We start from the raw sequence: 12,569 nt of genomic DNA, 5'->3' as shown, positions 1-12,569 counted from the left end.
ACCGAAGTGGTAAACATCTGAGACCCGCATCACTTTGGGCTTTCCTCCCACATTAAGCTGACACACCGTGATATAACTGGAATACTGTTAAAAGCAGCGTTAAACCCAACTCACCCACCTAAAAGACAATAGCTAAAATGGGTATTAGGTGTAAGGTGAAGGGCAGATAAAGGGGAGACAACTTGGAGGACAATTTCCTGTTGAGACCTGACAGTATTTGTGTGATTTGTGCTGTATAACATTTTAGACATTGCAATAGGTGAGATAATGTCTGATGTGGAGATTCTGGGACAGAATAGGCCCTCAGCATCACATTGTTGTCTGACTATCAACAACTGGCGTCTTCCCGAGGCAAGGGAGTTAACTGACTGTAAAAGTCCAGTTTCCACCTTTGCCGAGCTAGGCTGGAATACTGGGGTCGATCGTAGCCCCCCCTGTGGTTGTTACAAGTTTTGTTCCTTCTCTGTCCCTCCTATTGACCAATCAGATTCCATCCACCTCTCATATCACTTGCATAAGCTTCAAACAAAATGGCGCCCAGTCAAAATGAACTAATTGATAGTGAAAATGTACGTTGTGATAAAACGGGTCTTACTTCGCGAAGTGCATCAAATCACGTGAGCACCTTGATTAAAAACATGAAAAAAATTGAAAAATATCGCCGAGTTGGCAGTACTTGCTTTGCAAAACCTGCAATCGACAGAAATCTGCATGGCAGTTTATGAACCAGATGTCGATTTCGTTATGCAAGTTTTGATTGGACTATGCATAGACTTGCTAGGGAGTAAGGGGAGGGGTGGCGTGGTGGTTAAAGTTCGCGGTTCGTGCTCAAGGTCCTGATTTGATGCCCCATGTGGGTACAAAGTGTGAAGCCCATTTCTAACGGCCTCCACCTTCATATGGTTGGAATATCGCTATTCAACTGTCATACAGACCCTGAAACAAATATCTCCAATACAGCCCATGCAAGCCTATGATATTTGGCAAGTCTAGATGACTGCACTGTCAAATGAAGAGTCTCTGGCCTCCTTTATATTATATTTCAAAACAAAAATGTTACAACTGTTTACCTGTAAAATATGTTCATTTCAGAGACTAGATGTTAGTGTATATCACCATCAGTTGTGTAAAACCCAACTCACCCCAGTTTGGGATTTAAGGGAGATAACTGTGTAATCATACTTGGTTATTGTATGCTGAACAAAAAAGTTATGGAGGATGAACAATTTTGGGGATATTTTTATTATATATATATTTATTATATTTTTTTTTGTGTGCTCAGTCTTCACTACAGTAACAATTATCCCCCAAAATATTCATGATCCTTTAAAAACATTTGTTCAGCAAAAATTGTTGAGATGTGACCACTTTCTGGAGTCACCTTGTCCTATTCAAATGTGGTCGATGTTTCTGACCTGCATCATTTTGTGCCACATTTATGTGATGTCTATGACTAAATCTAGTGACTCTCCCATTATATGAAGAACTGTTTGTGTTTTATTACAGAAAACAAAGGAAGAAGGTCTGCCCGATTCGGACCAACTCAAACGACTTTTTGCTCGACAAAGAGCAAAAGACCTTGCAGAACACACCAAGAGCATGTTGACGAAAGATCGGGAGATCGAGGATCTACGCAAAAAGTGTCAGGAGCTTGCCGATCAGCTCAGCAACGGAGATTATCTTATACCTGAGGTAGGGGGAGTTGTACACACAGCCTTCCAACTGTAGGTGTTCTCTATCTTCTTTTGAGTAGTATATATCATCCCGCTATGGGAAATCAATCCTGTTTCATGACAAAAATTGGAAGCAACGTTATTTAATCTCACCATCTTTCTGTGGCAAGGGAATGTGTGAAGCTCATTTCTGGTGTCCCCTGCCGTGATATTGCTGGAACATTGCTAAAAGCGGCTTAAAACCAAAACTCACTCACTCACTCACTCAATTCCCGAGGCAGGGGAGTTACCTGACTATAAAAGTCCAGTTTCCACCCTTGCCGAATTAGGCTGGAATTTATGGGCTCGATCGATGCGCCGCCAGGCTATTACGTGTTCAACATATTGACCAATCAGATTCCACCTCTCATATCACTTGCATTGACTTCAAACAAGATGGGGGGCGGTCGGGGTAGCCTAGTGGTTAAAGCGTTCGCTCGTCTCGCCGAAGACCCGGGTTCAATTCCCGACATGGGTACAATGTGTGAAGCCCATTTCTGGTGTCCCCTGCCGTGATATTGCTGGAATATTGCTAAAAGCGGCGTAAAACCATACTCACTCACTCACTCAAACAAGATGGCCTTCCCCAGTCAAAACGATCTGATTGATAATCAAGATCTATCTTGTAATAAATAGGGTCTTACCTCATTTAAGCACCTTGATTAAAAACATGAAAAGATTTGGAAAATATCTGTCAATGCACAGTTGACGGTACCCATGCTCTGCAAATCCTGCAGACGACTCTCTGACCATTGAGATGAGAATCACATAAACAATATGGGTCTGCAACAACCCATGCTTGTCGTAAGAGGCGACTAAAGGGATTGGGTGGTCAGGCTCTCTGACTTGGTTGATGTATGTCATCGTATCCCAATTGCGTGGATCGATGCTCATGATATCAATCACTGGCTTGTCTCGTCCCGACTCGATTATTTACAGACCGCCGTCATATAGCTGGAATATTTCTGAGTGTGGTGTTTAACAACAAACAAACAAACACAAACAATATGGATGGCCTCGTGGTGGACTGGTGCTTAGCCTCTTAAAAAAAATGTTTCTATAGAAACAAAAACTTCCTTTAAAGGGATCCCCTGTGAGATGTGAGATTCAGAACCTGTGGAAAACCTAGACTTGCTTCATTTTGGGTTACAGCATTACAGTAAGGGCTGGGTGGAAGTAAAAATAGTTTGATTCAGGGGCTGTGAGACAGACTAACCTAATGGTTGTGGTTGTAATCATAAAAGTGGGTAGGCACTGATTTTGTAGATTACTTTAGCTGTAAAAGCCATATGATTATTGATAGGTTGTCCAGATTGAAAGCAAAACAAATGATGAAACGCTCATCTGTTTTTGGCTGTTACATACATTTCATTTGTCTATAAAATTACAGCATCTTTTGATGGTGTTGCATGTGATGTTGGCCTTCAAGGCCACAGTAAGTAGATACCGCAACTAAAACAGCTCTTGAGAAATCAATTCAAGCAATGTATTTTCTTCTACTGCCATTAAGCCAACTCTAGGACATGTAGAAGACCTTTGGAGGAATACCGTATTTGACGTAATAAGCGCCCATTAATATTTGCTAACATATTGGCTCGTGAACAATACCAATTATCACCACTTCCAATCGATCAATGTACACAAGACTTGTTTATTCGTGTAAAATACGCACTTGTGTGTTACATGCGACCTTAATTATAGGCAATTAAATTCTGGAAAATATATCTGTCGTGTATAATATGCACCGACTTTTCTTTTGTATCATTTCAGGCTGTCAGCATAAACCAAGAAAATTTACGATCTTTCAACTCTTCCTTTTTCTCACCAAAATTATATTCTAGTAAGAGCCCCCTATTTCTAATTTTGAGAGCGCCCTGGGCACTTATTATGTCGAATACGGTAGTTGGCAAGACCAAAATAACCTCATCAGACATCAGAACTATTCTACATTAGCTCGGCTTACAAATTGTCGTGAAATGTTTCTGTTTTGAATCTAGTCATTAAAAACAGTATTTCCTATTAAAAGGACAAGATCCTCCACACTGTTTAACAACATATACAACATACCGTTTTCGCAGGAATAAGCACACTTAGAAAATTGGCTTAAGTGGAGGCACCTATTATAACCTATTATTTTTAGTTAAATTTGTTGTCAGAGATTGAGTAGTAGTGAATAAATTTAGTTCAAACGTTGATGGATTTTTTTGATAATATTTTTTTAGCAATAATATACCCCTTTGGCACTTCTGTTTTCTGTAAAGCATCTGCATTATACACAAGGAAATTTGGACTGTGATGGATATTTCTTAGTAGGGGTGCTTTTAAAGATCACTTACAGATTGATCTAGAAGTTTTCAGGGGGTGCTTATTGGAGCACATCTTCCCGAGGCAAGAGAGTTAACTGACTTTAAAAGTCAAGTTTCCACCCTTGCCAAACTAGGCTGGAATTCCTGGGCTTGATCGTAGCGCCACCAGTGGCTATTACAAGTTATATCCTTTCTATGCCTCTCCTATTGACCAATCACATTCAACCTCTCCTATCACTTGCATTTGCTTCAAACAAAACGGTGGCGCCCAGTCAAGACGATCTGAATCGATAATCAAGATCTATATTGTGATAAAACGAGTCTTACATCGCGAAGTGCATCAAATCACGTGATCAAATCGCCTTGATTAAAAACAGGAAAAGATTTAGAAAATATCTGTTGACAACGAGTTAGCGGTGCACATGCTTTGCAAATCCTGCAGTCGACCGAAATCTGCATGACACTTTACGAACCGGATTTCGATTTCGGTGCGCAATTTTGATTGGACTATGCATAGACTCGTTAGTCCAGCCAAAATCTAACTCCATAATACCAGCCTAGTTCGGCAAGGGTGGAAACTGAACTTTTATAGTCAGTTAACTCTCTTGCCTCGGGAAGATGATTGGAGCAGGGCATTTAATGCAGCAAATACAGTACTCACTGTTCGGAATACCTTGATATTGAGAACGCATGGAATTTGCATTTGTACATTAGTGTTTTCATATCATATGTATCTGAACTGTGTTATACTTATAGACACTTGATTTGTCCAAAAAAATGTATTAAAATTGTAAAAGAATATGGAATGTTGTCAGGGTAATTTCAAGGTTAATTTCTCTTGAAACAAAGGTTTCAAAAAGATTATTACAAAACACAAACATTTCAAGTTCATACTTTTCAGTTAGGGAGGCTTGTACACAGTTGTCTGCAAAACTAAAAGCTGTATTGTACTGGCCTTGCAGTAAAATTTTAAATGATCTTGCTGCAAATTGCTACAGTATTGCTGGTGCTACGGAAATCGAGGCAAACGTCACTCTCTCACGAGCTTATCCTCTTGATGGTTTAATGCCATAATTATGTGAAAAGTGATGTGAATCGTAGTGCGAAAAGTAATGCTTATAGTAGTGTCAATAGTAATATGAATAAAAATGTGAATACTAGTATGAATAGTAATGCAAATAGTAGTGTGAATAGTAATACAAATAGTAGTGTGAATAGTAAAAATACAAATAGAAATGTGAATAGTAATGCAAATAGTAGTGTGAATAGTAATACAAGTAGTAGTGTGAATAGTAAAAATACAAATAGAAATGTGAATAGTAATGCAAATGGTAATGTGAATAGTAATGCAAATAGTAGTGTGAATAGTAATACAAATAGTGTGAATAGTAATGCAAATGGTAGTGTGAATAGTAATACAAATAGTAATGCAAATGGTAGTGTGAATAGTAATACAAATAGTAGTGTGAATAGTAATACAAATAGTAATGCAAATGGTAAAAATGCAAATAGAAATGTGAATAGTAATGCAAATGGTAGTGTGTGAATAGTAATACAAATAGTAATGTGAATAGTAATACAAATAGTAGTGTGAATAGTAAAAATACAAATAGAAATGTGAATAGTAATGCAAATGGTAGTGTGAATAGTAATACAAATAGTGTGAATAGTAATGCAAATAGTAGTGTGAATAGTAATACAAATAGTGTGAATAGTAATGCAAATGGTAGTGTGAATAGTCATACAAATAGTAATGCAAATGGTATTGTGACTGGTAATGGGAACAGTAATATGAATAGTAATGCAAATAGTAGTGTGAATTGTAATACAAATAGTGTTAATAGTAATATGAATAGTAGTGTGATTGAGTAGGGTTTTATGTCCCTTTTAGAAATATTCCAGCAATATCATGGCAGTGCACACACTCTTCCATGTTGGGAATCAAACCCGGACCTTCAGCATGACAAGTGAATGCTTTAACCACAAGGCTACCAAATGGCCCGAATAGTGGTGTGAATAGGAGTAGTAGTATGAATAGCTATAAACAATAATGATACACCTAGTTGGCCACAGAGTGCATTTCTGTGTAACTACGCTGATTTCACAAGACATTGGCCGATCAGGGAAATCAATAGGCAATCGACAATGCTAAATCGCAGGCCTGAGTAAGAGTTTCAGATATGCATAGCCTTCGATTAGTTTGGGTAGGGGTATACTGAAGGATGTGGTCTCCAGCTATCACATTACATAGATGTTCTTTCTGATATGCAGAGGAAACAGCCATGTTGTGACTATAGAAAAGATCAAGGACAAGCTGCATGATTGATGGTTTTACACAGCACTCCAGCATTCCAGCAATATTATGGCAGTCTGTCCGGACCAGACGAAGTAGTGTTTAATAGTATGAGCAATATGGTACGCTATCTGGATTTGGTGGCAATCAACCAACTCGCTGACCCGACCACTTTATTCATTTGGGTTCCTTGTATGAAGACCCGGGGTGTATTAGGTCAACAGCAACCAATGCTTGCCACAAAAGGTGACATTGCTTGTCGTATGAGGTGATTAACGGGATCGGGTGGTCAGGCTTGCTGACTTGGTTGATGCATGTCATCGTATCCCGCGAAGATCCAGGGTAGAATAGGTCTTCAGCATCCCATGCTTGCTGTAATAGGCGACTATGCTTGTCGTAAGAGGCAACTTACGGGATCAGGTGGTCAGGCTTGCTGACTTGGTGGATGCATGTCATCCTATCCCAATTGTGTGGGTTGATGCTCAATCACTGGATTGTCTGGTCAAGACTCTATTATTCAAGACTGAGTGAGAGAGTGAGTGAGTATGGTTTTACGCCGCTTTAAGCAATATTCCAGCAACATCACAGCGGGGGACACCTGAAATGGGCTTCACACATTGTACCCATGTCGGGAATCGAACCCGGGTCTTCAGCGTGACGAGCGAACGCTTTAACCACTAGGCTACCAGACCGCCCCTATTCAAGACTGGAATATTGGTGTGTGCTGCGTTAAACAACAAACAAGCAAAACAAAAATCTTTGTATGATGAGCAAACGTTGCAGGGGACACTATCTAACCCTGAGTCCCCAGGGGGCCATGCACGTGTGGTATATCTTACTTTATAAGTAAAGGGGCGGTCGGGTAGCCTAGTGGTTAAAGCGTTCGCTCGTCACGCCAAAGACCCAGGTTTGAATCCCGACATGGGTACAATGTGTGAAGACCTTTTCTGGTGTCCCCAGCCGTGATATTGCTGGAATATTGCTAAAAGCGGCTTAAAGCCAAAACTCACTCACTCACTCACTCCTTTATAGGTAAAGATCAGGTTACCAAATATATATATTGAAAAAAAGTTTTGTAGGCTAAATATTGATCAATCTGGAATGGATTGCAATGTGGTCGTCTGTGTACGACAAAGAAATCGTCGGTCAAACAAAATCCCTGAATTCTCGCATCAGGAATTAACAATAATACTTTCATGTGTACTGCATCCAGTAGAAGATGTAAAAGTTATTGGCTCATGAGACCAGATTAAATTTTTTTACAGGAAGAAGAAAATACTCTATGTTTTATGTACTTGTTACCAGATCTTAGCCTGAAAACAATAGTGTCATTTTGGCCATATTGCAAGAGGAGGTAACTCTGTCATAAGTTAAAAAAAAATGTATCTTTTGATTGATAGTGAATTTAATCACTGTAATTGGTGCAGTGTTCTGTAGTTAAGTATATGATTAATTCCTCTTTGTTGTTGAAGATGAGAAGAATATAAGTATGGCATCCGAAAGTCTTTTGAGAAAATGTTAAAAGATTTAACAATAGAAAGTATGGTACTAAATCAAATTACCGTATTCGACGTAATAAGCACCCAGGGCGCTCTCAAAATTAGAATTAGGGGGCTCTTATTAGAATATTATTTTGAGTTAAAAGATAAATTTCGTGGTTTATGCTGACAGCCTGAAATGTTTATATACACCATATATTTTTCCAGAATTTATTTGCCCATAATTAAGGGTGCATATAACACACGAGTGCGTATTATAAGTCTTGTGTACATTGATCAATCGGAAGGGGTGCTAATTGGGTTTGTTCATTCGCCAATATATTAGCAAATATCGCCGTTGGCGCTTATTAGAGGGGGCGCCTATTACGTCGAATACGGTAGTTTGACTCTATTTCATGATAATATTTTGTAAAAAAGACAAACGGTATGTGCTTTCTCTTGTTCCAATAAGGTGGCTTTCGAATTATAGATAGGGGGCACGGGTGGCCGAGTCGTCTAAGGTGCTGCGATTTGCTGTGCAAAGTTGCCTCCCTTGGACACGCCAGAAACCTATGATTGTGGGTTCGAATCCTGGTTCGCCCCGATTATGTTTCTAGGTTTGTCAGCACCATACCCGTGCTCGTGGGTTTCACCGAAGTAGTAAACGTCTGAGACCTGCATCACTTTGGGCTTTCCTCCCACATTAAGCTGACACGCCACGATATAACTGGAATATTGTTAAAAGCGGCGTAAAACCCAACTCACTCACTCACTCACTCAATTTATAGATTAATGATAGAATACAGTGGTAAACCTGTTTCAAAAACTCAATGCTGTTTCCAGCTGGTGTTTTATTGTCTCATTCAGTTGGTTATACAGCCATTGGAAACTAAACAAGCATATTCAGTCTGTGATCCGATAAATATTATATAAATCGCACTCAGTGCTCCATGAATTGCCAGAAATTTCCATGAATCATGAATTACCTTTGATGTAAGCTGTTTGATTGAATTAGTGTAGCATTTGATGAGAAAATAACTCTCTTATCTCTCCAGTTTCATGGGAATCTTTGAATGAGAAGAGAATTGATTTTGTTTGTCTGTGGTTGAGGTTACAATAAGCTTGTTAAAGTCTCGATGAGGAAAACTATGCATTTAGTATATCGGCTCTGGGACGGTGAGGTGAAATGGGGTTAGACGTCGCGTTCAAGATTATTGCACTTATTATGCACTTGAGTGCATGTGTGTGAGGGGTGGGGTTGACTGGGGGTTGTCTGCTTGTTCTTGTCTGGACTAACGCCGGTCTTAAATACAGCGCTATGCCACTGAGATACCATGCCACAGTTTAATGTGAATACCCCATTCAGACACAGTATACTGACTCTGAGCCGACCAGTCCTTAAAGCCAAGTGCCAAGCAGGATAACAAGATCCGTGTTTTGACTTCTTTTGGTATGAAACGGCCAGGGCATCGAACCACCGACATATCTGACTCTCTGGGCAGACGCTCTATCCACTAGACCATTATCTTTAGGTTCTTTCATACTTTATTTGACTAATTTAAGCCATTCTTAATGGTTTGTATATTGTAATGTATTTCTTGTTTTTCTCATATTGGGAACGACCCATGAAAATCCGGGGTAGAACAGGTCTTCAGCAACCCATGCTTGTCCTAAAAGGCGACTATGCTTGTTGTAAGAGGCAAATAACGGTATCGGGTGGTCAGGCTTGCTGACTTGGTTGATGCATGTCATCAAACCCAATTGTGTGGATCGATGCTCATGATATCAATCACTGGACTGTCTGGTCCAGACTCAATTATTTACAGACCGCCGTCATATGGCTCAATATTGCTGAGTGTGGTGTTAAAGAACAAACAAACAAACAAACAAATCATATTGGGATCTATCTGTGTATCTATAAACCAAGAAGGCTTGGGGATACGATCATGGATATATTCTTATCACGGCACCAGTACATGTGGTCCGTCCTGACATCATACCGCGTGCTAGCTGGTACTATTACTATGGCAATAATCACCATGGCAATACATGACATATATCTAAAAACACCAGGACCTTTGTGGGGATTCTGTTATAGGCTAGGTCCACAGTTAGAGGCAACTTCAAGGATCGGGAGGTCAGACTTGAGTGTCTTGGATGATTGTGTGTCATCATACCCATACAGCGACCCGTGAAGATCCGGGGTAGAATAGGTCTTCAACAAGCTGTGCTTGCCATAAAAGGCGACTATGCTTGTCCTAAAAGGCAACTAATAGGATCGGGTGGTCAGGCTCAGATGCATGTCATCGATCCCATATGTGTTGATCGATGCGCATGATGGTAATCACTGGATTGGCTGGTCCAGACTCGATTATTTACAGACCGCCGTCATACAGCTGGAATATTGCTGAGTGCGGCGTTAAACAACAAACAACCCAAACCAAACATTAGGTGCTCAACTGAACACAATAATTTCAGAATGCACAAGTATATGAAGAGAAAGAGGAGCTTGTCACGATCATCAAACAAGCGGCCAAAGAGAGGCTCCAGCTCGAACGCCAGGTGGCTAAAACTAAACCAGGGGAGGTAAGTCACATTTGATATTCTGTTTGGGGAGGGGAGTTGACTCCATCTATTAACATGCATTCAGCAGGTGGATCTGGCAACACATGATAACCGACAGTGTAAACTTATTTCAAGAAACCTTTTTTTATCTTGACCACACTGATTAATTTCTCCATTGATTTTGTTAGGATTACCGAGACTCGCTTGAGGGAATTGTGTGTATGGTAATTGAAAATGGAATTTTTACTGAGAGTTTGGCTGTCTTGAAAATGGCTAGCTGCTTGTTAGAATTGTTGTTCATCTTATTGTCACCCTGACACAATGGATGATCACCCTGTGATCACCCTGACACAATGGATGATCACCCACAGTCAATGGATGATCACCGGACACAATGGATGATCACCCGGACACAATGGATGATCACCTGGACACAATGGATGATCACCTGGATACAATGTATGATCACCCTGACACAATGGATGATCACCCTGACACAATGGATGATCACCGTGACACAATGGATGATCACCCAGACACAATGGATGATCACCGTGACACAATGTATGATCACCCTGACACAATGGATGATCACCGTGACACAATGGATGATCACCCGGACACAATGGATGATCAACCGGACACAATGGACGATCACCCGGACACAATGGATGATCACCCAGACACAAAGAACAAAATTTGCGATTTGAAATCCGTGGTGTTTACGAACCATATGTTGATTTTGTTATGCCATTTTGATTGGACTATGCATAGACTTGTTAGTCGAGCCAAAACAGAACTCCATAATTGGAGCCTAGTTTGGGAAGGGTGGAAACTGGACGTTAACAGTCAGTTAACTCCCTTGCTTCGGGAAGATGTGCAACATCCTGATACTGACTGTGTTTGGGTGAACACATTTTAGCTTTTGAGAGATTTATGCTGTAAGCTGCAACAATCGGATTACACTACGTCCTTGTTCACGTTATTGTGTCAGGAAGAAAAATGTAAATCTGTCAATCAGATCCTTATGTCATTGTTAGTTTCAAGGACCAGTGAACCATCAGTGGATCTTCAAACTTGAATAATTAAGACTTAGCATCAGTTAAAATAAATGATTCATCCCAAAGGAGCAGGTGAAAATGGGGCAGGTGCTTGCAGGGGGCTAATTACCCAGGAGTTGAGACTAAAGTGTGCTTTCAAATACTGATGGACGGTCATCAGCAGCTTAATGGTTCTCATGCATGAAGGTGGGGAAATCGAAGAAGCTTCTCTCACAATCTCACGATTAAAATGAGGGAGTGGGCGGTGTTTTACAGCAACTGTTTGTGACTTTAGCGACCGTAGTTGGTGTCTAATTGATTTCTTGAGTTGAGTTGACTTCTTACAGCGATAATGCGACTAGTGGAACAATATATTTTAACTATCGCAAAAATTGGTTTTGACATCACCTGTCTGTCATTTGCTCGCTTTAGTGGAATTCTGGGAAAGTTGTCAGGAAGTTGAAGGAGATAGACGAGATCATTTTCAAATGTAAGGTTGGGGAACGGGTAGACATCTCCCTTGTCTCCCTTGGGCACACCAGAAACCTATGATCGTGAATTTGAATTCCAGTTTGGCCCGATTATGTTTCTAGGTTTGTCAGCACCATACCTGTGCTCGTGGGTTTCTCAAAAGTGGTAAATGTCTATCACTACAGGCTTTCCTTCCACAATAATCTGACACGCCGTGATGGAACTGATGGAATTGATCACCAACAACCCATGCAAGCCAGAAGGGGCGATTAACGGGACTCACTGTCTTGGTTGATGCATGTCATCGTATCTATAACTTCAGTCCCTTGGGCTCCCTGTCTGGAGATACTGAGGACCAGAAAAAAGATTCTGTAGAAAGGGGTCGGCTTATCCACGGGATACACTTTCATGATAGTATTTTTCAGAGCGTGATCTGTCAGAAACATCGCCTGAATGACGGTCCGATAGATTACAACTTCCCGAAAGTTTGGAAGTTGCCACGACTAGAGCCATTATTGTTATAAATTATCAATAAAGTTATTATTATACACCAATGTTGTCATTATTAAAAAAATGTTATGCATGTTACTACTTCCGATAATAAGTTTTCAATTGAATGTTCAAAGTTTATCGTTCTTCGTAAACTCCACAATCTTTACATGTAACAATATATGTAATTCACAGCTATAATATATAATCCCCAG

General features: G+C 40.2%; 1 protein-coding gene across 12 annotated transcripts in view; it reads left to right on the top strand.

Moving 5' to 3' along the window:
- Positions 1–12,569, top strand: part of LOC124145761 (RIMS-binding protein 2-like) — a 322,306-nt gene that overhangs the window by 81,295 nt on the left and 228,442 nt on the right. For all 12 annotated transcript variants that reach the window (XM_046515668.2, XM_046515666.2, XM_046515665.2 and 9 more), the window contains 2 exons: positions 1,507–1,692; positions 10,268–10,375. In XM_046515668.2, coding sequence (XP_046371624.2) covers positions 1,507–1,692; positions 10,268–10,375 — 294 coding nt within the window. The remainder of the gene's footprint in view (positions 1–1,506; positions 1,693–10,267; positions 10,376–12,569) is intronic.

Source organism: Haliotis rufescens, unplaced genomic scaffold (assembly GCF_023055435.1).
Source record: "Haliotis rufescens isolate VD_foot unplaced genomic scaffold, xgHalRufe1.0.p SCAF_21, whole genome shotgun sequence".
Lineage (NCBI taxonomy): Eukaryota > Metazoa > Mollusca > Gastropoda > Lepetellida > Haliotidae > Haliotis > Haliotis rufescens.
This window is presented reverse-complemented; position numbering and strand designations above follow the sequence as displayed.